This window comes from Camelina sativa, chromosome 6, assembly GCF_030686135.1.
Source record: "Camelina sativa cultivar CO46 ecotype springtype chromosome 6, ASM3068613v1".
In the NCBI taxonomy this organism is placed as follows: domain Eukaryota; kingdom Viridiplantae; phylum Streptophyta; class Magnoliopsida; order Brassicales; family Brassicaceae; genus Camelina; species Camelina sativa.
The window spans coordinates 4,106,429-4,134,150 of record NC_141885.1 but is presented as its reverse complement, the minus strand read 5'-3'; the positions used below and the strand labels follow the sequence as shown (position 1 = coordinate 4,134,150).

Genomic DNA, 27,722 nt, shown 5'->3' with positions numbered 1-27,722 from the left:
GAAAGAGAATAAAGAAGTAAGGGAGTTCTGAATCTTCTCTGAAGGAGTCTTGATTCTTCTCTCCAAAAGCTCTCTAAAATCTCTCAGGGTTCTCTCTCAAAAGTTGCAGGAAAAATAAAGCTTAGGTCTAAAAAATGACCTAAAAGTCCTATTTATATTCCTAAAACACGTGTAGGGACTAATGATGCAAATATGTAAAATTTTAGGGCAGATTTGTAAATCTTCAAAACTTGAGTTCTTGTGTCGGCAAAAAGGGGTGTCGACCGACACCATCGCTCTTGATTGTCTCCAAGTTGATTTTCTTCGGTTAAATGCTCCAAAATGTTCCAAATTGCTTCATCCATGCCAAAATCCTAGAAAACCTGTAAATACTCAAAACCATCCTAGAAAACAAATCATAAGACTCGGAAAGCACACTTATATCATGGTTAAAAACCGTAAAAACCATGATATATCACCATACTTTCAAAAACACCTTGCTAACCATGGCATTATAAGTCAAACAAGGTTCCTCTACACACCACAAAAAAATGGTGTAGCTGAAAGAAAGAATAGACACCTCATGGAGGTTGCAAGGTCCATGATGTTCCATACATGTGTTCCAAAAAGGTTCTAGGGAGATGTTGTCCTTGCCGCTTGCTACCTCATCAACAGAACACCTACAAAGATTCTTCATGACATATCACCATTTGAGGTATTTAACAAAGAGAAACCCACATTTGATCACTTACGTGTATTTGGTTGTGTTTGCTATGTACTAAGAACAGGTGAACAACGAGATAAACTCGATGCCAAAAGGGTTAAAAGCATGTTCATTGGATACTCCACAACCCAAAAAGGGTACAAGTGTTATGAGCCAAACACAAAGAGAATGTTAGTCTCCCGCGATGTCAAGTTTGTAGAGTCTTAGGGATTTTATGATGAGAAAAATTGGGACAATCTCAAAGATCTGCCCACCTCACCATCAGATCGTGCAACAAACCTTCGCATAATACTTGAGAGACTTACCCCTGAGCCAATGGAGACTGATACTTAACAACCTGCAACTGATGCAGATGTTCTAAATTCAGTAGATGTGAACGCAGTCTCAAATATGGAAGATGATATGCCTAACGAAAATGAAGATAACGATGTTGAGGTTTGTTAGGAAGCCATTATACCACTAAGAAGAAGTGAACGACTTAAATCAGCTCCCTCCAACTGGAAAAACCCGCGTATCTTCTACAATAATGTGGCAATTGCTCATCCTATCCAAGCCGTATGCACTCTTGCACACTTTTCCTTTGAACATCAAGCGTTTCTTGGTCAAATCGGTAAACATTGGATTCCCCAGAGCTATGAAGAAGCCAAAGAGCATAAAGAATGGCGTGAAGCGGTCAGTGCTGAGAAGAATGCAATGGTATCAAACCACACTTGGGGAGGACTCTCTTGATACGTTTTCACCAGTAGCTAAACTTAACACGGTCCGAGTGGTCCTCTCACTAGCCACAAATCTAAGTTGGGAACTCTTGCAAATGGACGTTAAGAATGCATTCTTACAAGGTGAGCTCGAAGATGAAGTGTACATGTGACCTCCACCGGGCCTAGAGGACCCCATTGGTCCCAAAAAAGTGTTGAAACTTAACAAGGCAATCTACGGTCTAATACAGTCCCCGAGAGCGTGGTACCATAAGTTAAGCACCACATTAATCGAGAGAGGTTTTCGGAAATCAGAGGCTGATCACACTCTCTTCACATTACCAAGTGACAAAGGTATTATAGCCATTCTCGTTTATGTTGATGATATTATCATATCTGAGAATGACAAGGTAGGAATTCAAGATACTAAACACTTTCTCAAATCAGTTTTTGACATTATAGATCTTGGAGAACTTAAATATTTTCTTGGCATAGAAATATATAGGTCTAAAGAAGGATTGTTTTTATTACAAAGGAAATATGCTCTTGATCTTTTGAGTGAAGCAGGGAAACGTGGATCAAAAGCAATCACAACTCCACTTGAAGAAAACTACAAAGCAGGAGGACATGGGGAGCGTGATGCAGCTCCATTTGATGATGTTAAACAATATCAGCGCTTAGTAGGTAAACTCATATACCTCACCATTACACGGCCTGATAATTTTTTCGTTGTGAACCAGGCAAGCCAGCACATGCAGAATCCAACCATACATCACTGGAACATAGTGAACCGGATACTCAAGTATATCAAGGGCTCACCATGACAAGGCATTTGGATGGGATGCAATGAGAGTACTGAGCTGGTGGGCTATTGCGATGTCGAGTATGCTGGAGATCGTGATGATCGTCGTTCAACCACAGGCTATTGCACATTAATAGGAGGCAACCTGGTCACATGGAAGAGCAAGAAACAAAAGGATCATGGAGTTGAGTCATCAAAGCCAATCACAATGCATTGTGATAATCAAGCACCAATTCACATGGATCTAACTCAGTATTTCATGAGAGGACAAAGCACATCGAAGTCGATTGCCACAAAGTCCGAGAAAAAATCAAACTTGGAGTTATTCTCCCTTGTTACACTGAAAACTCTGAACAATTGGCTGACATACTCACAAAGTCGCCAGTCCGCAAGTGTGTGAGTACATTCACTCCAAGCTCGGTCTTAAAGATCTTACACAGCCATGACTCCTCAACATGGCACCTACACTCTTTTCCCTTATGTATAGTTTTTCCCAAGTGGTTTTCTACAATAAGGTTTTTAATGAGGTGGGTGTTCATCTGTCCAAGCTTAATCGATGCTCTTTTTCGATCAAGCTTGAGGGGGAGTATGAAGATTTACACCAATGTCCGTACGCCCGTACAACCAACAAGGTGGGTCGTCCATACGGTATGGATGCATAATGAGTCCGGTCCATGAAGACAAGTCTACAACGGTCACAAGACATCTAGATCCTTCCTAAAGAGCCATTGACAAGCGTGTGTACAAGTGGGAGCTAAAGTCAAAACTAGGTCACATGTTAGCTTAAGGAGATGTCACTTTCATTATGAGTAATTATGCATATTATCTTGTATAGGAACTAAAAGAAGTAAGAAAAGAGATTTTCTCTTTCTCCATTACACTCTACAATTCTTATATTCTTACTACTCTGTTTTTACTCTGTTTTTGTTTTGCTCTGTTCTAATCTCTGTTTGATACCACACTACTTCACAAATCTCTTCATACTCTACCATTTACCTTTGTCCCTCTTAAAACTTACAGTCGTGTGTAACGTTTTCACCGGAGAGTAACTTGGTGATGCCGAGAAAGGTAAAAGGCTTAGCTCGATTGTGTTGTCGTTGTGGTTTGTTGTGTTGAATATTGAATCAGGAGCATAAACCAACTGAACTAGAAATCTCTGCATAATGAGAGTCTAGAACTGGAAGCTTATTGTCGTGAAATTGAGGGTCGTAGACTTGTGTGGCTGATTGTCACGTGTAGTGTAGTCGAGGTGGTTCGTGAGATTTGTTGGTTGGTTTAGAAGTTGTTGTTAAACCAAACCCGATTAGGTTATCGTGAGTGTTTGTGGTTGATGTGGTACAGTTTTCAGTGAGATGTTCTTGTTATAGAAAAGTGAGGCAAAGGGGAAGAGAAGAGAAAGAGCCATGATGAGAGGAGAGAAAAGTTACGTTCCGGAGATGGTGCAAACCATTGAGGGATCTGGTTAGTCCTTCCATGGCCGTGGGAAGCTTCTTTGGTGGTGGAAGAACAAGGCCTGAGTAAATAGTACTGAAGAAGAGTAAGAAAGTGAAAGAAGGTTGGAGATAAAAGCAGTGTGTAGGAGCCGACTTTGGAGGCTCGTCGGCGCCGGATCCGACATTGGTTTGGAAAGGTGATGTTATTGGCGTGATCTCCAACAAGCCAAGAGTGCATAGCAATTAGCGGATTATTACTCGGAGTTAAATTGAAGGAGTTATGCTCGTTACTTCATAGACAAGTAATTGCTGGAAAGGTGATTGCTGGTAAATGGTGCAATTTATGCCAAGTATGGAACATGTGCGTTTCCGAGTTCCGGTTTTGCGAGGACGGTTCCCTTCGAACCAGATGGAATCAGCTCCCGACTAAAGAGTCTATGGAAAGGTATCTCTGTCTAGAATCTATAGCTGCTGACGGACCTTGATTGGGGGTTATATTCAGGAAGCTATGGACGTTTCTTTCTGGTCCAGTAATTGCAGATCTTGAAGCCTAGAAACAGTTCGTGTTGGCCTCTTTGACGCAACGTTTGGGAGTTCAAAACTATTCTGATCTTCACGAAATTTGGTACAGAGCTGAATTAAACTACTGGCTAGGTAATGAATGGTGGGATTGCGTTTCTAACGATTAGTTTGTGTTTTATTTGAATATTTATATAATCTTTTGTATGGATTGAATTGTGTTGAGTTGTGTAGTTGGCTGAACCAACAAGCTCGGTTTGAGCTGAAACCTCTTTAAGCTTATGGACAAGGTCATGGGTGGTTGTAGAATCAAGTTAGAGCTTAGGAGTGTCGGGTTAAAGCTAAGACGATGAATCGATGGATTCAAACCATGTTGATTGTTACTCGGTCGCTATGGGTGGTTGGTTGTGCGACTCAGTAACTAGATGAGGTGGTGTTTGGGATACGTGTTTACGTGGCTTGTTCGGGTGGATCACGAAGTGGTCAGTTTGAAGAGGAATTAGAGTTGACAAATGTAAAATGCTTGTGGAGCTGAAGTATGTTTGCATGATTTTTGGTCTTAGCTGCAGAGTATGAGTTAATTTCATCTAGCTAATATTTATGAAGTTTGTGTAAGGAGTGGTTGACGCCAGTTGTCTCGTCGGAATTATGGGGTTCCACTGAGAATGTTTCCCATGTGTCCGGTATGAGGATTGGGAATCCGAGTGTGGTCGTTTCAACATTAGTGTCGTCAGCCGGATTTAGCTTTGTATTTATCTTTGGTTTCACAACAAGTTGATTAATAAAAATTTCAGATGACATGAACCTGTTATTAGCTTATAGATGCTCGCAGGTGCAGATAGCCGACTTGGAAAAGGATTTCTCAAACGAGGATATTAGAGAAGCCTTACTCTCCCTGCCCTGCAACAAGGCAAGTGGACCAGATGGCTACCCAGTTGAGTTCTTTAAGACATCTTGGAGTGTGATTGGTATAGAGGTAACCGAAGCCATCAGAGAATTTTTTGTTTCGGGAACCTTGCTCAAACAATGGAACGCCACCAACATAATTCTTATCCCAAAGAAGCCGAATGTGACAAACGCAGCTGACTTCAGACCAATCTCATGTCTAAACACTCTGTACAAAGTCATTGCTAAGCTGCTGACTAACAGACATCAGAAGCTCCTATCAAATGTAATCTCCTCGTCTCAATCTGCCTTCCTCCTGGGCAGATCCTTAGCCGAAAACGTCCTACTGGCTACGGAAATGGTTCATGGCTACAACCGAAGAAATATCTTGCAAAGAGGAATGCTGAAAGTAGACTTAAGGAAAGCTTTTGACTCAGTACGATGGGAGTTCATTATAGCGGCTCTTAGAGCAATCCAAGCCCCAAAAAGATTTATAGGCTGGATCAAACAATGTATGTGCACCCCCTCCTTCACTGTGTCAGTCAACAGATGTACTGGAGGTTTCTTCAAAAGTTCAAAAGGTTTACGCCAGGGAGACTCCCTCTCCCCCCCTACCTGTTTGTTCTAGCCATGGAAGTGTTCTCTAAGCTCCTGAAATCAAGATTTGATGCTGGCTACATCCTATACCATCCAAAAGCCTCGGAACTCTCTATTTCCCATCTGATGTTTGCAGATGATGTAATGATCTTCTTCGATGGGGGACATTCATCGCTTCATGGTATCTATGAGGCTTTAGATGATTTTGCTTCCTGGTCGGGTCTGAAAGTCAACAAAGATAAAAGCCAGTTGTTCCATGATGGGCTAGACAACAACGAATGTAACCAACTCTCAGCTTATGGCTTCCCAACTGGAACCCTCCCGATCAGGTATTTGGGACTGCCCCTAATGAATGAAAGCTGCGAATCGCGGAATACGAACCTCTAGTGGAAAAAATCTCCAGTAAGTTCAGATCGTGGGCAACAAAGTCTCTCTCTTTCGCAGGCAGACTGCAATTAATTGCCTCTGTCATCTACGGCTCTCTAAATTTCTGGATGTCAACTTTTCTGTTACCAAAAGGCTGTATCAAAAAGATTGAAAGCTTGTGCTCTGGATACCTTTGGTCTGGAAATTTAGAGGAAGGAAAAGGTGCAAAAGTTGCTTGAGAAGTGGTCTGTCTTCCCAAGGAGGAAGGGGTATTGGGACTCAGAAGGCTCTCAGTTTGGAACAAAATACTGCTCCTGAGATTAATATGGCTCTTATTTGACCACATGGGCTCCCAATGGGCAGATTGGCACCGACACCATTATCTCAGAAATTCATCCTTCTGGTCTGCGAACAGAAATGCAAGCGACTCCTGGACTTGGAAGACGCTTTTGCTCTTAAGACCGTTGTCATGGAGGTTCATAAAATGTAATGTAAGAAATGGGATGACTGCCTCCTTCTAGTTTGATAATTGAACCTCCCTCGGGCCACTCATCACTTGTCTTGGAGACTATGGCTCTAGGATTCTTCGAATCCCTCTTTCTGCCAAGGTTGCAGAAGCAATTGATGGAAATGGTTGGCGACTCCCCCTAACCAGATCCCATCAAGCTTCAACCATCTATGATCACATTTGCTCCTTGCCCTTACCAACAACCGAACCGATTCAAGATGAATATGTGTGGTGCTTGGATGACCTTAACACTCAAGTTTTCTCGGTAGCTAGGACCTGGGAGGCTCTGAGACCTATAGAGAATAAAAATGATTGGGCCGTTATAGTCTGGTTCAAAGGAGCGATTCCGCGCCATGCTTTCAACATGTGGGTATCCCAGCTAAATCGCCTACCCACCAAGCAAAGAATGGTAGCCTGGGGTTTGATCCAATCGGATGCTTGTTGTCTCTGTTCTATCGCATCGGAAACGCGGGACCATTTATTCTTGGTGTGCGACTTCTCTGCTCAGGTATGACATCTGGTCTTTAACAGGTTATCCCCCCGTCAGAGGTGCTTCTGCTCCTGGGCAGAACTCCTCTCCTGTATTCGTTCCTCCACCCCTACGGCACCCTCCCTCCTAAGGAAATTCCTTGCTCATTCGGTGATTTATAACCTCTGAAGACAACGCAACAACGCTCTGCACAACAACATAAATAGAGAAGTCATAAACATTCTCACCTCCGGGGAAGCTAGAAGGAAGTGGCATAGGCTCCAGTCCTTTGGATCCGATAATATTTCCCCCAAATCTTTCTCAAATCTTATTGTAACCTTGTTTTATTTTTTTGCCAGGTTTACTTTACTTAGGAATTACTGCTAATGTAAAACCTCTTCTTCATTTTAAATGATATTTACATATTTAGCAAAAGGAAAAAAAAAATTCAGATGACCAAAAAAGAAAAAAAACAATCGTGAAATAGTCAGAACTATGATATTCATTAAATTTATATGTTTCTCTTCATTTAACAGTTTAATAGGCGCTTTTTACGAATTGCCTCTTTTTCTTCTCCTTTTTTAGAAATAATAATTTTTTATATATTGAAGTTTGAAAATTAGGTCCATAAGCATTCATTTAGTAAAATATAAGAAGACTTAAAAGGGCAAATAAAACAAAAAAAAATGGTGAAGTGTTTAATTGTAGTTCGTTTATGCGTTTTTCTGATGATATTCTTGTTGATTTCTAAAGGTAATGTATATCATAATTTATAATTCTGACAAAATGTTGATTGTTTGCTTTTATGTTTATTGTAGATCTAACAGTTTTGTATTATAAGAAAGATTTCAATTTTAAATGGTAAAATGGTGATTACAACCAAAAATAAAAAAATTTCTTATTTTCTGTTGGTATCGCAGTAGCTATCTGGTGTACAGTTACAATATTTTCAAATCTATCTTCAGTTGTGAAATAAAATTATGACATGAAGATAAAATCCTAAATAATATTGAATCTTTAAAAAATATAGTTTCTTTGAAAGAAAATTATAATATGCATATAATGAACGGGCTGCAACGGGACTCACATCAGAAACCATAGAAGCGGAGGAGGGTGAGATAGAGCAGGATACTCTTTTAGCGGTGCACAAGGAGGAGTCCTCGCTTCGTCAGCTACCCCCGCGTGCTGTTAAGGGTATTAACAAACATACTTCAGACTCTTCTGTTCAGGTTACAAAGGATAAACCTCCTAGTACCTTTAGCAGAAGAAAACCCTTCAAGAAGAATTGATATGTCGGGCTTCTTTTGGAATGTGCGTGGACTGAATAAATCATCAAAACATTCCGTAATAAAGAAGTGGATTGAAGGTGAAAATTTCCAATTTGGATGTTTTCTTGAAACAAGAGTAAAAGAAAGTAAGGTTACAAGGATTGGTCAAAAATTATTCAAGGATTGGTCACTGCTGACAAACTATGAATATAATCGTTTGGGTCGAATTTGGGTGATTTGGAAAGATATGGTTCGTCTCACTCCGGTATATAAGAGTGGCCAATTAATCACATGCTCGATTAGATTGGAGGATCATGAGGAATTTTTATGCTCTTTCATATATGCCTCTAACCGTATGGAGGATAGGAGGGAGTTGTGGACAGACTTGAGGCATCATCACGACTCTCCACTGTTTCAAAATAAACCTTGGATGATTATCGGTGATTTCAATGAAACTCTGGACTTGGATGAACACTCCTTCACTGACACCGGGAATGCAAGAGTTTCGAAGTTTGGTGAATTATTGTTCTTTAGCAGACTTGGCTTCTCATGGCCCTTTATACACCTGGTGTAATAAGCGACAGACTGATTTGATTATGAAAAAGCTTGATCGAGTATTAGTTAATGATGCTTGGCTTCATGCTTTCCCGCATTCCTACAATGTATTTGAAGCTGGAGGGTGCTCTGATCACTTACGCAGTCGGATACCGTTGTTTGCGGAGGGAAACAACGTACCATCTCGTCGACCGTTTAAGTTTGTGAACGCTCTTGCCGACATGGAGGCTTTCAAGCCTATGGTTCGTGACTGCTGGGCAGAAACAGAGGCTATATTCCTCTCCACATCATCACTGTTTCGCTTTTCGAAAAAACTCAAACTTCTTAAACCTTATATTCGTAATCTAGCGAAGGAGAGGATGGGGGATCTCTGCAAACGGGCTAAAGAAGCCTATGAGGACCTTTGTCGGAAGCAAGAAGAGAATCTAACGGCTCCATCACCTCTTGCCATGGCTGCTGAAAATGAAGCTTATCTCCGATGGGATCATGTTGCATCTATTGAGGAGAAGTTCTTAAAACAGAGATCCAAACTCCATTGGCTGAAAGTGGGGGATAAAAATAATATAGTCTTTCATAGGGCAGTTGCCAAGCGAAAGGCCAAGAATTCAATAAGGGAGATTACCTGTCAGGATGGGAGAATAGTGTCACACCGTGAGGAGATAAAAACTGAGGCCGAGAATTTTTTCAGAGGTTTTCTGCAACATATTCCGGCCTGTTATGAAGGGGTGTCGGTACAGAGTCTGGAGGACCTCTTACCTTTTCGTTGTACGGAGGAGGATGCTAACAGTCTTACTAATGCTTTCACAGGGGAGGAGATAAAGAAGGTCTTATTTGCTATGCCAAACGACAAATCTCCGGGGCCAGATGGCTATACCTCGGAGTTCTATAAGACTACTTGGGATGTTATTGGGAGAGAGTTCATTATAGCAATTCAATCTTTTTTTGCTAAAGGTTTCCTTCCAAAAGGTGTTAACTCTACTATTCTTGCTCTTATTCCAAAGAAGTTGGAGGCTAAGGTGATAAAGGATTATAGACCCATTTCTTGCTGCAATGTGCTTTACAAAGTGATATCTAAGATTCTTGCTAATAGGCTGAAGCGAATTCTTCCAAAGTTTATTGCGGGTAATCAATCCGCTTTTGTAAAGGACAGATTACTTATTGAGAATGTTTTATTGGGTACGGAGCTAGTCAAGGACTATCACAAGGACACTGTCTCTGCAAGGTGTGCCATCAAAATCGATATTTCCAAAGCTTTCGATTCAGTCCAATGGCCTTTTCTTCTCAATGCTCTAACAGCTATGAATTTCCCCATGGAGTTCATTCATTGGATCTCGCTATGCATTACTACCGCCTCCTTCTCTGTTCAGGTTAATGGAGAGTTGGCAGGGTATTTTCGCAGTGCTAGAGGGCTCCGACAAGGTTGCTCTTTGTCTCCCTATTTGTTTGTCATATGTATGGATGTTTTATCCAAGATGTTAGACAAGGCTGCGGAACTGAGGGAATTTGGATATCATCCTCGCTGCAAAAATCTCGGATTAACGCACCTCTGCTTTGCTGATGACTTAATGATTCTTACAGATGGTCATGTCCGATCAGTTGATGGTATTGTTCACATTATGAATCAATTTGCGCAGAGGTCCGGTTTGAAGATCAGTATGGAGAAAACAACTATGTTTTTAGCAGGAGTCTCCGACCAAACTCACCATGAGTTGATGGGGAGGTACCAGTTTGGACTCGGCCATCTTCCGGTGCGATACCTTGGTCTTCCTCTTGTAACGAAGCGGCTTACTTCGGGGGATTATACTCCGCTTCTCGATCACATTCGTGGCAGAATAGAAACCTGGACCACACGTTTTCTCTCCTTTGCAGGACGATTAAGCCTCATTAGCTAAATTCTTTGGAGTTTATCAAACTTTTGGATGAGTGCCTTTCGTTTGCCTCGTGAGTGTCTTCGCGATGTTGAACAAATTTGCTCCGCTTTTCTTTGATCGGGACCAGACTTAAATCCCAAGAAAGCAAAGGTCTCTTGGGACGCAGTGTGTAAGCCGAAGGAGGAGGGAGGACTTGGGTTACGATCTCTAAAAGAAATGAATGATGTATGCTGTCTGAAATTGGTCTGGAGGATTGTCTCCAATGGTGATTCTTTGTGGGTGAAATGGTCAAGGATGAACCTGCTTAAGCAGGAGAATTATTGGTCCATCTCGACAAGCACAAGTTTGGGTTCCTGGATATGGCGTAAATTACTTAAGTATAGAGATCGGGTGAAAAGTTTCTGCAAAACAGAGGTGGGAAACGGGGAACTTACCTCTTTCTGGTATGATAACTGGTCAGGTCAGGGCTCCTTGATTGATATAACAGGTCCTAGAGGCGTCATTGATATGGGAATAGGTAGAACAATGTCACTGGGGGATGCGTGGAGAACACGGAGACGACGACGCCATCGAGTGGATGTACTAAATACAATAGAAGAGGCATTGTCTGCACAGTATCGGGCTCGATCGCCTGCACAATCTGATGTTCAAACCCTCTTTCTCCACAAAAGACACCTGGAACCACATTAGAACGACTTCTAACCAGGTGGCTTGGTACAAAGGTGTTTGGTTTGCTAACGCAACACCGAAGTACACATTCTGTGTTTGGCTCGCTGCTCAGAATCGTTTAACAACAGGTGATCGGATGCAGACTTGGAATAATGGCTCTCCAGTGACTTGTGTGTTCTGCTCTTTCCCCATCGAGACAAGAGACCACCTATTTTTCTCCTGCAACTATGCTACTGCAGTCTGGACATCCCTCGCCAAGGACTTATTCCAGACCCGGTTCTCAACCATATGGCAAACGCTCGTGGAATATCTTTCTGAACCTCAACCCGACCGTATTCATAGTTTTTTGACCAAATATGTTTTCCAGATTACTGTTCACTCATTATGGAGGGAACGGAACGCACGGAGGCATGGTGAACCTCCGACCCTAGCCATCACCCTCACCCGTTGGATAGATCGCCAGGTCCGCAATAAGCTCTTGGCAATCCGATTAGAGGGAGACGGACGATATGTGAACGGCTTACAGGCTTGGCTGGCAACTCATGGCTGAAGCACACAACACTCAACACTCTGTTTCTCTTTTCTGAATGTTTGTTTTTCTAATACTCGAATAGCTTTTTCTATACAGCTAAAAAAAAAAAAAAAAAAAAAAAAGAAGTCCATGTAAAACAGCTATTTTTGTTTTGAATATAATTTAACATTTTATTAAAAAAAATAAAAAATATGCATATAAATCAATATGATTTGAATACATCTTATTGATTGATCGATGCTTGATTCCATTAGGAAGTTCGAAAGAGAAACAGATGGGGTGGGATTGGTGTCATGGAAAGCCAAGCAAAGCACCGCCAGGGACGTGTAATAAGAAAAACGGTCTTGATATGTGCAAACTGGCTTGTAGAAGACAAGACTATCAAGGGGCACGTTGTGTTATGAAAAGAAAAATAAATATTTGCGAATGCACTTTTGTTAGAGCTGAGACTTGCAAACCCGGCCGAGACTACCCACCACCGTAATTACCTTTGTTTAATTTTATAGTTTAACGTTGTTGCTCTTTTGTTTTTGATGAATAATACGACTATTGAGTCATTAGATTTTTTATATCTATTCTGACTCTTTGAGGTAGAGTTTATTATTAAACATTTATCGCTTCTCCCATTTCTACGGTAATAATCTCAATATGAGTAAATCTCTAAGCTTAATTGGCAACATGAGTAAAGTTTTTTACTTTTAAACCTTTTTCTGTTATTAAAGTAAATTACTTATATCAGTCATGCATGATAATGATTAAAACAAACCGATTAATGCTAAATGTAAATAATGGTTATTTAATGATATAAAAAGACCTTTAACGATAAAAAATTTCCACTTGCTAATTTTTAAAGAGACGTGTGTATGTATGATAATTGTAATTGTTGGGGGTGGATTTTCATTCCCACAAAAGGTCCAAATAAATGTGGAGGTCAAGAAAGGGTATTATGGTCTTTTCGAAGACCAACCAACATGACTATCTATAAATACGAACGTACGGTGTTCGTAAAGAGGGTCCGCACGAAGTGAGAAAGAGACGTATCAAGGAATATAGAACGATCTCATTTGTAACTAGTAGAATTGACGAACTCGCAGCTCGTCGTTTGTTAGCTTGTCCTTTTGTAGTTCGACCCGTTAAGTCCTTTTGTAGTCCGACCAATTTATGCCCCGATACCGAGTTAAATAAGAGAACTTAGACCCCCTTTTTACCAAACTAAATCCTTTAATTATAAATGATATCAACTTCAACAATTTGGCGCGCCAGGTAGGGGGAGCCAAGTCGAAATTTTCTTTCAAAACTTAGAAGACGAACCTATACAAAGGATAGACAAAATGACTGGGAATGCCAAAGACGGAAATCAAGGAATAGGGTCGTCAGGAGGGACGATCACCCCAACAACAGATCAGGCGGAGAACACAACGCTTCCCGCCCCCGATGCCCCAAGAAAGGCTACGGTCACAGACAGCCCTGGCGACTTTATCATAGCTATGAATCTGGCGATTCGAGGGACCACTGAAACGACACAAACCCATGAACAGCTCGCTCTGTTCGCCGATCCAACAAGAGCAACGAACAAATACTCGTCCGGACGCACTGACCACGGCACAAGCCAGATCGCAGGAGGAGATCAACTACCTCCAGACAACTCGGCGAAATCCAGCAGGTTCAGATGTCGTTGAAATAACCGCAAGGCCACAAATACAGGTCGGCGACCTAGATCTCCGCTCTACAGGTCAGGAAGAACCAAGTGGTAACAAGGACGCCGAACTGAAGGAGATTAAGGACAAAATGCAAGAAATGGCAACAACGTTCTACAAGGCGATGAGCAAAGCACCGGAAATGGACCTCGTACTTGAAGAACCACGATGAACACCATTTTCCCATAGGCTCGCATCCACACAATTGCGATGAACAGTAAAACCCAGGTTGGGTTATTACGATGGAACGATTGATCCGCGTGATTTCCTCCTAACCTTCGGGGTAGCACTCGGTCCCCTGCAAATCAGCCCCGAGGAGTATGATGCCGGCTCATGCGAAGTTTTTGTCAAGCATCTGACAGGGACGACCCTAAGTAGGTTCTCTAGACTACCACCCGGCTCGATCGACAGCATCAAAGACCTGACGATCGCCTTTCTAGAGCAATTTTCTGTGTTGAAGGAGAACAAAAATTCTCACGCCGACCTTTACTCCTTGACCCAGGAACCGAAGGAATCCCTTAGATCGTCCATCGGAAAATTTAAGGACGTCTTCGTCAATGTCTCAATACCAGACGATGCAGCCATCGTCGCACTCAAAAATGCATTGTGGTACGTATCCCGATTTAAAGAAGAACTATCATTATCGCAAGTCGAGAGAATAGCAGACGGACTCTGCCGAGCCGCAAAGCATATTGAAGTGGAATAAGAAAAAGCTATTCATGCAAGGAAGCACGCGACGACCAAAAGCGTTGCAGTAAAAGAACCAATGGTTGTCGCTCCCAAAGTCGACCACGTCGAGTGATGACAGCATTTCGCTCGTAATCAAGATCGGACTTGCTGAACCTTTGCAATCGACGACGACGCGCAACATGGCCTACCATGGACCAAATACGTCCGGAAGGAAGGGAGGAGAGTAGCGCAGCACAGTATTGCGAATACCACAAAAGTAACACCCACGCAACCAAAGAATGCCGCTACCTCCAGACGATCTTAATAGAAAGATACATGAAGGGCGCAATAGTTGTCGAGTCGGATAGAAACAGGTTGGCGAGGTCGGGAAAGAACGACACCAAGTGGGCAGAAAGCATCGCCCGGAAATTCGTGATGGACTCCAAGCAACTTGATGATCAGAGCGGAGACGAGCTGGAAATGTCGGGCGACGCCGTTCACGAGAAACAGTCGCGTACGGATCAGCATTTCTAACAACACCCTCCAACGCTGAGATGACGGATAAACATGATCATGGGCGGACTAGCAGGCTATAATGACTCGGCCAGGGCGATAAGGGACTATACCAAGAAAGCCGAGATAAAGAAATTTTGGCCGTCAAGGATCGACTCCACGAACACACCAATATCTTTCGACAATAGCGATCTTGAGGGGTTAGATTTGCCACATAACAATCCGTTGGTCGTCAAACTCTTAATCTGTGAGAGCCAGGTCACCAGAATTTTGATCGATACTGGAAGTTTGGTAAATGTAATCTTCAGGAACGTACTGGTGCAGATGGAAGTTAGCGAAAGCGAAATCAAGCCGGAATTCCATTCTTTGACCGACTTCAACGGAGACTTCATCATGTCGGTCGGCACCATCGACCTACCGATCTTTGTTGGGGGTACGGCGCGGTATGCTCAGTTCGCTGTCATAGACAAGCCTACCATCTATAATGTCATCATGGGAACCCCATGGCTCCACAAGATGAAAGCGGTCCCGTCAACATACCATCCGTATGTTAAATTCCCGATCCCAAAAGGCGTATATACATTGCGTGGAAACCAACAGAGCGCGAGGGCATGTTTTTTTATCGAACATAAGATTCGGACGACAAAGAAGTTATAGCAACCAAAGCGCTAGGTCGGCGATGACAGCCCATCACCGACGGATTGGAGACCAACTCCGATCCAGCAGGGCGTCGCCGCAACAGAAGCGGTAAATATCAACGAGTCTGATGCAAAGAATTGTGTGATTATCGGTACAGAGATAACCCCAGCTATGCGCGACGAGCTAATCCTCTTTCTACGAACCAACACTGCACCCTATGATGGTCGGTAGAGGATATGAAAGGTATCGACCCTGCAGTCACAACACACAAACTCAACGCCGACCCGACACACAAGCCCGGCAAGCAAATACGGCGAAAGCTTGGGACGGAACGATCAAAGGCAGTTAATGATGAAGTAGAAAAACTGCTCGGCGCTGGTTCGATTGTCGAAGTAAAATACCCAGAATGGCTAGCTAACCCAGTGGTCGTCAAAAAGAAGAAGGGAAAGTGGAGAGTTTGCGTTGACTTTACCGACCTAAACAAAGCCTGTCCAAAGGATAGTTTCCCGCTGCCAAGAGTTGACCAGCTCGTCGAGGCTACTTCCGGTAACAAACTCTTGATGTTTATGGATGCATTCTCAGGGTACAATCAGATCTTACTGCATAAGGACGATTAGAAAAAAACTTCATTTATTACCGATCGAGGGATCTATTTTTATAAGGTCATGCCATTTGGCTTGAAGAATGCCTGAGCCACTTACCAACGATTGGTTAATAAGATGTTCGCAGAACAGCTCGGCAGGACCATGGAGATATACATTGACGACATGCTCGTCAAGTCAAGGAAAGCCAGGGAACATATCACACATCTCCGACAGTTTTTCGACACCCTGAACAAGTATGTCATGAAACTGAACCCGGCGCATTGCACCTTCGCAGTTAAGTCCAGCGAATTCCTTGGCTACTTGGTAACTCGGCGAGGCATCGAGGCAAATCCGAAGCAGATCAAAGCAATAATCAATTTACCTGCACCAAAGAACGCCAAGGAAGTACAATGACTAACCGGTCGGATAGCCGCCCTGAATCACTTCATTTCAAGATTGACCGATAAGTGTCTCCCGTTCGAGTAAGGCTTGTCACGACGCGTTCTCCAAGCTCAAAGCGTACCTCTCGACCCCACCAGTCCTGGCTAAACCAGAGCACGTCGAGACCTTATTCCTCTATATCGTCGTATCAACATCTGTTTTCAGCGGAGTACTAGTTAAAGACGATCGAGGAGAATAGCGACCTATCTTTTATATCAGCAAATCGCTTGACGATGCCTAGACACGCTACCCGACGGTCGAAAAAGTCGCCATGGCGGTCATCACCTTGACAAGGAAGCTTCGCCCGTATTTCCAGTCGTACACCATTGTCGTACTGACAAATTAGCCTCTACGAACCATCCTACACAGTCCGGACCAGTCGGGACGACTGACATAGTTCACATCCTCTTCCTCATGATTTTCTTGATCAAGCTCTGGCTCATGTGTCTCAACTTCAGCAGCAGAGTGAACATATTTCTTACCCACAAGGAGATTGTGCACTGAATCCAGCTTAGCATTAACAGAAGCTAATTGGTTTGAATCAAATCCTCCATGTAATCTCTTCCTTTCAGCATTTGCTCTCTTAGTACTATTGCTAGAAGCCAAATTTTCAATAAAAGCTTCAGCATCTTCTGGAAATCTTGTCTTAAAATTTCCATGACTTGCAGCATCTAAAGCCAACTGATACTCCCAGTCACACCCTCTGAAGAAGATACTCAGCAATTGAACCCTTGAGAAACCATGGTGTGGACTAAGACAAGAAAGAAAAACGATATTAGACGTAAAAGAGAGGAGATGGGAACATATTTGAGTCTTTTTGAGAAGATTCAAAAGCTCAAGTATTCTCATTTGTGAAAAAAATCTATGGCCACCAAATCGAAGACAACCCTTAAAAGATCAGAGCTTCCCCGTGATAAAACAAAAAAAAAAGAAGAAGCGAGACAAAAACGAAGTCGATGAAGACTCAAAAAAAAAGTTTCTTACATTAATTTTATGTTAAAAAAATAGACTTTGTTTGCATACTAGTACATTTTGGAAACTTAATTGGGAAACTAATACATTTACTATTTTGGAAAACTAGGTATTGTGTAGTAGAGAATATGTGAGATAGGAGAGATTGTGGGACATAAGCTTAGATGAGAAGATTACCAAAAGGGGTATGTGTGTGTGTGTGAAATAAAGTTTTTTTTTCTTTCAATCATAATTATTCAAATAATTGTTAATATAACTTTTTTTGTAGAAATTTTTTTAGATACAAAAAAATCTATATTTTTTCTTTACAATTTGATAAGAATTTTATTTCATAATTTTTATATATATTATATACATCTTATGTATCCGTACACTTTATTTAGTGTACAAATGTCTATACACTTTATTAAGTTTACAAACACACAATATTAAATATACATATGTAATTTGAACAAAACCATTGTGATACAAATATCTTAAACCCTAAGAATTAAACAAATTATACAAATTACATCTGTACACTTAATAATGTGTACGGACATCTATATACTTAATAATGTGTACATACATCTGTATACTTATTAATGTGTACAGATACAAAATTTGTAAAAAATATTTTAACGTTATCAAATAAAATTATCAAACAAAAAATATATCAAATTATAAAAAAAAACAGAGATTTTTCTACATTTTTGGTTAGGTTATGTATTTCTACTTTAATAATATGTGTTTGTCTCTTTCTGCTAAAATCATATATATTAAATAAAATTATTGTAAAATTAAGATTAAAATGATATAATTAGGTGAAAAAAATAATGTGAAGTGTGAAGAAAATCAAGTGTATGTTTAATTTTGAATCATTGTATATAGTTTTAGTCACCATTAATATTTTATTGATCGTTTCGATATTTTCAAATAATTATATTCTTCATACAAGTCATATCATAATTATCATTCAAATGATCACAATCCTTTATATGGTATAGCTGTTAAATTTTTCATATCTCGTTATAAGTAAACTTAGCCCTGGGCATTCGGTTTTTTGGATCGGATCGGTTCGGTTTTGTCAGATTTCGGATTGGGAGATAAAGAATCCGATTAGAATCCGACAGCTTTTCCGGATCGGATCGGTTCGGATCCATTCGGTTTCGGATCAATTTCCTTCTTTTTATTAAAATCCGACATTAAACCGAAAACAAATTCAAATCGGTTTTAAAACCGAATTATACTGTAGAAACCGAATTATCCGAAACATTTCCATCGAATCATCAAGAGTTCAAGACATAAACCTAACAAACATTAGACAACCCAAGACTTCAAGTTTCAACTTATGCAAATTCAAACTATAAAACATAACGACATTGACAAGTTTCAACTTATTCAAACTGAAATCAGTTCCAATGAGAAGGACTGAAGAAAACTGGAAAACAACTAAACATAACCAAGGCAGAAACAGTTCCAAACATTCAAACACAAAGACTCTCTTCAATCTTCAAGAAGTTCAATCATTCACCTGTGTATAACGATTACAAAAAGAAATAAGATGCAGGGACCTGATTCAAATGGACTCAAAAGGGTGTTTGTAAAGCTATTTAACAAGACATGGTTCAAATTTGAAAGAGACTTGTTCAAACCTCTTTTGACTTCTATCAGATCAGAAACTTCAACATTCATCTTCAGTCTTCACAGCTTGCATAGCGACTCAAACTCTGAAAAAAGATTAATGAAGACAAAGTTAATACTAAGTAATACTTAAATGCACAATTGAAAAGAGGATATAATGAATAGAACAACTTAGCTTTTTCAAGACTATCCTGCAACTCAATCTCAGCAAGCATTTGCTGAGTTGTAATCACTCATTTCTCATTCAACTGAATCTCACTCTTTAACCACTGTTCACTGCACATTAGAACCTCAATCATGTAGTGAGTCAATCAACTCCTAAATGAGTCTAAAATCCTATTACTATTGCTAAAAGCTGATTCAGATGCAACAGAAGACACTTGCATAAAAAGTACATCCTTTGCTATTTAGGCTAGAATAGGATACTTAGGACTGCTGATCCTCCACCATCCCAAGACATTAAACTTTATCCCAAGCTGGTTAGCCTTTGCAGTTTCCACTTTCTCCTTCAGATATAACTCCAACTCTGAACTTGCATCTTGAAAAACAATCTCATTAACCAACTCGTTGTACATAGTGTCCACCCTTTGATATTCGATATCACTGTCAAAATCCATTTTCTGATTCAGATCACCTTGAGACTCATGTCCACTTTGAGATGATGATGCAGTTTGCGACTGAGAGCTTGATCCAACTATTGTCGCATTATACTCGTTAAACAGATTTTCTAGAACCTTATTAACTGCTCTAGTAAGCTCCTTAGATTCTACACTGTCTTTACCATAGAGTATATCAAAACAAAGACTCGCAAACTTCATTTTGTTCCTCGGATCAAAGACACTAGCTATGATCAGCATCTTATTTAGCTTCTTTGATCCATCCCAGTACTTATTGAACTTATCTCTCATAGCCTCTGCTTTTAAGCTAAGCTTCAGATCAGAATTAGTGCTCAATGCCAATAGATTCCTTTCTATTGTTACAATTTCATTGTAACACTTGTAAGAGCTAACAGTCGATGATGCTGAAACTACCACGGTAGAGTTATAGAAGATGACTAAAAACCTTACTAACCTTTCAATTTCATCCCAATTATCTTTACTTGGCGGCCCAATCCTCTTTTTCCCTTCAACGGTTTCACAGAAATAATCATTATACAGCTTATCTTCAGCCTCCATTCTATCAAAAGCCAATCTGAACTTCAATGCTCTTGTTAACATCAGATAAGTGGAGTTCCATCTTGTTTTGCAGTCCAATGATAAACTCCCACTTGTCATTTTTCCTGACTCAACTTTCTTCTCAAACGCTTCAAGCCTTTTACTAGAAGCTCTAACATATTGAACACCATTCCGAATAGTGTGAGCACAACAACGTAAATGCAGGAACTTACCACCTAACACCATTGCATCATTTCCTACTGATGTTCATATATTTTACCTTGTTTTCCCTTAGCATATTCACATCTTTTGCATCATTTTCCATCACATTTGTCCATTAATGTATAGCTTTAGAACTGTTTATGCAATAGAGTAGGTTTTGCATTTCATTTGCATAGTTTCTTGCATGAACATGTGATTTTGGATCCTAAGGAGCATGGATGGAATGCTGAAGATGATTGAAGCTGTCAAGTGAAGGAAACAAGGGATTTAGAGCTGAAGAATCAAGGTCCGGAAGTCCACTCGACCGCCCACTCGACCGCCCACTCGACTAGACACTCGACCGTGTGCGGAGAAAGACCCGACCGGATGGAAGAAGCAGAAGAAGATGGCCACTTGACCAGCACTAGACCGAGCACGTGGTCGAGTTGACCGAGCACGTGGTCGAGTTGACCGAGCACGTGGTCGAGTTGACCGAGCACGTGGTCGAGTTGACCGAGCCGTCCTCCTATTTTGTCTTTTAGCAATTTTAGGGCTTCCCTTCCTTTTGCTATATAAGCCTTGTACCCTGCAGCCACCAAAAGAGAGAGAGAGATTTTTTAGAGTACAATATTCTAGACCTAGTATTTACCCTTTTGGGAATTATTTTACTTTTGCACTTTCTTCTCCTTAGGTTCTCTAGCCACCTTTGAGAAAACTAAGAAATCTATGATATTTGTTGGTTCTGTAACTTTATAAGTATTGAGTATTTGAATTTGATTCCTTCTTCAATATTGTATATCTCTTACTCATCTATCTAATAATGCAAGTTTCATTGATTTCTGGGTTTATGACTTTGTTCATCATGTTCTGTGATTGTGAGTAGTGGCTTAGGATCTTGAGGATGGATTAGGATGGATAAAAGCTATGGTTGTTTAGGTTTATCAAGCTTGTTTGTTGCATATCTCTTCTAGCTTAGATAAGCTCTATGCTATCCTTATACTGAGAGGGTGAGGATAGATCTCAGGCTTCTTAACATCATACCAATGTTTAAGTTGCTGGATAAGGCTAAGGCTAGAGATTATCATTGAGCATGCTAAGAGATTAGATGCTTTGTTTGATTTTTGACCATAATGATCTGGGTTTTAGTGCCTGCTCTTATATGTAATAGCCAGTGAGAGCTGGGTCTAAGAAGTATTTGAGCTTGAGTGTTATTGCCATGAGAATAGATTAACATGTTTTGGAAGATCATTGTCTAGAGATTAGCTCATTGATTGAGGTTTGGTGGTCAATCTAGATAACCATAGTTTAAGCCCAGCCCATGAATCCATCCTCAGGACCTTCCTTTGTTTATTGATTTCCTAGTTCAAGTTTTGTAGTTTGTTTAGTGTTGCTCTGTTTCAATATTTGCTCTGTTCCTTGCATCCGCTTACCAATTTGACCATCCACTCGATTGTGCCTCGATCGAGTGCCTGCTCGAGCTCGTCCAGAGTTCTTGTTTTTGTTCTGCATTCACCTATTTCATTTCCTGTCTTGCATCAATTTATCTTAGTAGCTTTTATATTCTACATTTCACAATCATCATTAGGTTGTTAGTGACAAACATCCTTTATATTTGGCTTGACTTAGATAAGTATTCATATCCTGATTGCTTGCATCACACTCCTTTTGGTTTGACATCCTTTATGCTACAACTACATAAGGGTAATTGAAATACCTTGCATCCATCTCCATCATCAATCATCACACACCACAAAAAAGAATAGATTTCACCAACTAAGCTGAATGCTTCCTTAAACTTCTTCATAGCATTAGAGTTGGCAGTGGCATTGTCAACAGTGATTGTGAAGATCTTCTTTATCCCCCATTCAGCCAAACAGTCAAGAAGAACAGAACTTATAGTTGACCCTGTATGGTCAGAGACATGCTTGAATCCAATTATCATCTTGCGTAGGCACCAACTTGCATCAATAAAATGTGATGTGATGACCATGTAGCTAGCTCCAGTCGTAGGTGCAATTGATGTTAAGATGGGAACCATCAAGCTCCACCTTGCTAAAGACTTCACTATGAAGTTTGACATTAAGAATTCAACATATCAACCTACTATTGAAGGTCAGCACTTTGTGGTAGAGAGAAAAGCTAGTTCTGAAGTTTTTGAGGATGGAGAGGACCCTAGGATTAAAGGTTCAGCCCAAGCCAAGACTGTCCAAGAGCTCAAGGAATCAGTTCAAGTGTGAGCTGGTTTAGTGAAGGAACTTCAAGTTCAGCTCAACAAGAGGTCTTTGAAGAAGGCAAGACCAAGACTCAAGTTTAAGAAGAAACAAAGTTTAAGTGTTAAGGAGGTAGTGATCAAGAAATAGCACCAAGGTTATCAAGTAGAACCAGGGGGATTTCAACACCTCCTTGGACTCCAAACCAAGCCTGAAAAGGCATCAAAAGTCAAGCTTAGTGACTTTAAACAAACTCACTAGGGAGGAAGTCCCTAAGGTATCTTTGTACATATTATTTAGGGTTTTGGTATTTTGATATTTGTTTTGGTGTTCTCATGATCAGGGAAGCAAGGGGGTCTAAACAGAAGAAGAAAAACAGACTCGGCAGCCAACTCGACCAACGCACTCGACCGGGCACTCGACCGAGTACCAGTCGATGGCTATAGTCGAGTTGCCTCCTTCTCCACCTCCAAATCCAAATCCAAGCTCCCACTACACCTTTGACAGCATGAATGAGGATGTAGACACTTTCTTCCACAACCAATAAGGTACCAACCTCACCATTTCATTGTAAATACCATTTCATCTCATGTTTAGTTTTCTTATTTCAATCTTGAATCCTCTTACAAATTTTTATTACACAAGGGACTGTGTAATTCAAGTTTGGGGGAGGGTTTGAGATAGTTTTTGACATTGTGTTCTGTTTTCTTATTTCAAAATTTTGGCATAATCATGTTAGTATTTGCATTTCATCTATGGCATAGAAAAACCCTAAAAATTTGAAATTTTTTGCAAAAATCTTTACAAAAACAGAGTGTTCATGTAGTTTGCATTGCATATTGGCATCTTGTTTAGCTTGTTTCATGTAAGACTGTTTCATATTTGCATTGGGGATCTATGATGAATCATGCCTTGTTAGCTTGTTTAAATTCACTAAACTAGGATCAATGCCCAAGTTAATAATACTTTGATGCTAGTTGAGTAGCTAGAAGCATAAGATTGAACCAAGCATTGAATTTCTGCATTGCATTTGGTTTAAATTGAAGCATGTTGTGATATGATGTCATTTCCTATTTATAAGAACCTAATATTAATTTGTAATTATCAATTTGTGCATTGCTTTAGACTCATGGATACCATATACATATTTGGATCATCTTTCTCCTTTTTACCACTCTTGTTGATCCAAGTAGTTGATTGCACCATTAAAATCAGTTCCCCCCACCCTTAACCAACCCTTCTTTCAAGACATGTTTATTCTTCAGTGTGTAAGGTCTTTTTTGGGATTGAGCTTGGTACAAAGTGTTAGGTTTGAGCTGACAAGAATATTGCCTTTTGTAGTTCTAGTTTGCAACTTTCAAACTAGATAGGACTAGGTGGTTTAATTGTTGGGTTTGGGACTTGGTTGCATTGAAAAAGAAAAGAAAAGAGAAAGAAAAGGTAATAGTCTTTAGGAGGGGAATGTGTTTAAGAAAATATAAACTCTAGTGAAAGAATGAGAAGAATGAGATTGTTAAAGATGGTTTTAATCAAAGAAAAGAAAACAAAGAAAGGAAGAGTCAAGCAAAAAGCTTTTATGTCTTAAGGTTTAAGAAGAAGAGTGAACCATAGCAGTAAGAAAGAAATCCCTATTCCACTAGTTGATTCAAATAAGAAACCTCTCCTAAGGCTTAAAAAGAAAAGTGAAAAGGTATTTGAGAAGAGATGAAGATAAGGGTAGACCTAGGACCATTTGGGATTAAAATGATAGGATCAAACACTTTGGTTACTTTTGGGTAGACAAGGTTTTGTTCTTGTATGTGTCTAAGTGTTCTTACCTTTAGCATTTTGCTAAAGCTCAATCCATTCTTTATGAGAGAACCTTGATATTGATAAGCCCCACTCTAGACGGAGACCATCATTGTATCTAAACCTTTACCACCAAGCCAAATGAGTTTAAAGCATTGCATAAAATTGATTCATGTTCTTGCTTAATGAATGTTAAAGGAAATAGTTGATTTGAATGCATGTGGATATCTAAGACTCAAATCAGTAAAGGTTGTGAAAGGCTTGTCTAAAATCTTTAAGTACAGCTCATTCAACTTGCATCATAGTACTAGTAACTTGGACATTGATTCTAGCTGGTTTGTTAGCAAGCTTTAGGAGATGAGATCCCACTTTCAAACCTCACCTACCTTCTTATGTCTTTCATTTGCTTGAGGGCAAGAAAAGACTAAGTTTGGGGGTGTTGATGTTCATATATTTTACCCTGTTTTCCCTTAGCATATTCACATCTTTTGCATGATTTTCCATCACATTTGTCCATTAATGTATAGCCTTAGAACTGTTTATGCATTAGAGTAGGTTTTGCATAGTTTCTTGCATGAACAGGTGATTTTGGATCCTAAGGAGCATGGATGGAATGCTGAAGATGATTGAAGCTGTCAAGTGAAGGAAACAAGAGATTTAGAGCTGAAGAATCATGGTCCGGAAGTCCACTCGACCACCCACTCGACCGTGTGCGGAGAAAGACTCGACCGGATGGAAGAAGGAGAAGAAGATGGCCACTCGACCGAGCACATGGTTGAGTTGATCGAGCCGCCCTCCTATTTTGTCTTTTAGCATTTTTAGGGCTTCCCTTCCTTTTGCTATATAAGCCTTGTACCCTACAGCCACCAAAAGAGAGAGAGAGATTTTTTAGAGTACAATATTCTAGACCTAGTATTTACCTTTTTGGGAATTATTTTACTTTTGCACTTTCTTCTCCTTAGATTCTCTAGCCACCTTTGAGAAAACTAAGAAATCTATGATATTTGTTGGTTCTGTAACTTTATAAGTATTGAGTATTTGAATTTGATTCCTTCTTCAATATTGTAGATCTCTTACTCATCTATCTAATAATGCAAGTTTCATTGATTTCTGGGTTTATGACTTTGTTCATCATGTTCTGTGATTGTGAGTAGTGGCTTAGGATCTTGAGGATGGATTAGGATGGATAAAAGCTATGGTTGTTTAGGTTTATCAAGCTTGTTTGTTGCATATCTCTTCTAGCTTAGATAAGCTCTATGCTATCCTTATACTGAGAGGGTGAGGATAGATCTCAGGCTTCTTAACATCATACCAATGTTTAAGTTGCTGGATAAGGCTAAGGCTAGAGATTATCATTGAGCATGCTAAGAGATTAGATGCTTTGTTTGATTTTTGACCATAATGATCTGGGTTTTAGTGCCTGCTCTTATATGTAATAGCCAGTGAGAGCTGGGTCTAAGAAGTATTTGAGCTTGAGTGTTATTGCCATGAGAATGGATTAACATGTTTTGGAAGATCATTGTCTAGAGATTAGCTCATTGATTGAGGTTTGTTGGTCAATCTAGATAACCATAGTTTAAGCCCAGCCCATGAATCCATTCTCAGGACCTTCCTTTGTTTATTGATTTCCTAGTTCAAGTTTTGTAGTTTGTTTAGTGTTGCTTTGTTTCAATATTTGCTATGTTCCTTGCATCCGCTTACCAACTCGACCATCCACTCGATTGTGCCTCGATCGAGTGCCTGCTCGAGCTCATCCAGAGTTCTTGTTTTTGTTCTGCATTCACCTATTTCATTTCCTGTCTTGCATCAATTTATCTTAGTAGCTTTTATATTCTACATTTCACAATCATCATTAGGTTGTTAGTGACAAACATCCTTTATATTTGGCTTGACTTAGATAAGTATTCACATCCTGATTGCTTGCATCACACTCATTTTGGTTTGACATCCTTTATGCTACAACTACATAAGGGTAATTGAAACACCTTGCATCCATCTCCATCATCAATCATCACACACCACAAAAAAGAATAGGTTTCACCTACTAAGCTGAATGCTTCCTTAAACTTCTTCATAGCATTAGAGTTGGCAGTGGCATTGTCAACAGTGATTGTGAAGATCTTCTTTATCCCCCATTCAGCCAAACAGTCAAGAAGAACATAACTTATAGTTGACCCTGTATGGTCAGAGACATGCTTGAATCCAATTATCATCTTGCGTAGGCGCCAACTTGCATCAATAAAATGTGCTGTGATGACCATGTAGCTAGCTCCAGTCGTAGGTGCAACCCATATATCTTTTGTTAGAGAAACCCTTTGCTTAGTAGCACCAATAGCCTCCATCATTTTTGCTTTCTTCTTCACGTAAGCCTCCACAATATCCCTAGTTGCAGTTCTCCGAGAGTGAGGTTTGTAGAGTTTAACCTTATTGCAGAAGTTTTTCCAAGCCAAACTTTCAATAAATGAAAGTGGCAATTCACCGAGAACCAACATCTCATTAGAAGCTTCTCTAAACACATCCTCAGTAACTCTGGCCAACTGCAAACCGTTATCATCACTCTGACTGAGAACATTTTGAGTCTCACTTATGGTTTCCTTCCATGTCTTGTACTGCTTGCAGATAAGGAGATGATTTTTCAGACAAGAAGTTCCATTATGAGTTGCACAACCCATATTGAGAGTACAATAATGACAGCGAAATCTATCTTTTTCCCCAGGGATTCTTGTGAAATGATCCCATACGAATGACCTTTGTACCCTAGCTGCCTTCTTCTTCTTTGTTTGAACCTTAGGAGCAGAACCATCTGCATCTGCTTGTTTTTTCCTTTTGTACCCAGTTTCATGACCAACTTCGTGAGACTCTACTTCTTCTCCATCCTTTTCATTGTCATCATTTCTGGGTTGATGTGAGCAAGAATCCATCTGTAATAATGAAGACAAAGAGAGACACACATTAGACAACAATCTACAAGTTTACAAAGAGAGAAACAGAGCTTAGAACAAAGAAAAAAAAGGATGGAGACAAAGAACACATTACTCATAATCAGAACAAAGAAAAAAACAGACCACATTAGACAAACGGAGCTTACACAGTTAGACACATTACATTTGCAGAGACAAAAGGAGCTTAGACAACAAAATAATACCAAACCAGAACAAGATAAAGAATAGAGAAAGAACATAGAAAGAACAGAGAAAAATCAGTTTCATAAATCATCATCAACATTCAACAACCTAAGATCAAATATCCTGTCTCTAGGTTTCATAAATCATCATCAACATCAACATTCAACAACCATAAACAGAGCTCATCTTAAGTCTTAACATTGAAACTTATTAAACGAAACTCAAAGAGAGAAA

The 27,722-nt window shown here is 40.1% G+C and overlaps 3 protein-coding genes across 3 annotated transcripts; 2 read left to right on the top strand and 1 right to left on the bottom strand.

Annotated features, from left to right (window-relative positions):
- The first annotated feature begins 10,887 nt into the window (after positions 1–10,887).
- On the top strand, positions 10,888–11,890 carry LOC147942233 (uncharacterized). Its single transcript, XM_087455984.1, has 2 exons — positions 10,888–11,316; positions 11,378–11,890. Exons 1-2 carry the CDS (start codon positions 10,888–10,890, stop codon positions 11,888–11,890), a joined length of 942 nt encoding a protein of 313 aa, XP_087312110.1.
- Positions 11,891–14,811: 2,921 nt separating this feature from the next.
- Positions 14,812–15,408, top strand: LOC147942232 (uncharacterized). The gene has a single exon (XM_087455983.1). It carries the CDS (start codon positions 14,812–14,814, stop codon positions 15,406–15,408), a length of 597 nt encoding a protein of 198 aa, XP_087312109.1.
- Positions 15,409–19,417: 4,009 nt separating this feature from the next.
- LOC104698680 (zinc finger BED domain-containing protein RICESLEEPER 1-like) lies at positions 19,418–20,410 on the bottom strand. The gene has a single exon (XM_010414092.1). It carries the CDS (start codon positions 20,408–20,410, stop codon positions 19,418–19,420), a length of 993 nt encoding a protein of 330 aa, XP_010412394.1.
- Positions 20,411–27,722: the final 7,312 nt, after the last annotated feature.

What these genes read in the sequence shown, in the direction of transcription:
- LOC147942233 (XM_087455984.1), top strand. Translation starts at nt 10,888, where the DNA reads ATGAATGATGTATGCTGTCTGAAATTGGTCTGGAGGATTGTCTCCAAT. An exon ending in GATCGCCTGCACAATCTGAT is followed by an intron (nt 11,317 to 11,377) that starts GTTCAAACCCTC and finishes ACTTCTAACCAG; the next exon opens with GTGGCTTGGTACAAAGGTGT.
- LOC147942232 (XM_087455983.1), top strand. Translation starts at nt 14,812, where the DNA reads ATGGGCGGACTAGCAGGCTATAATGACTCGGCCAGGGCGATAAGGGAC.
- LOC104698680 (XM_010414092.1), bottom strand. Translation starts at nt 20,410, where the DNA reads ATGGTGTTAGGTGGTAAGTTCCTGCATTTACGTTGTTGTGCTCACACT.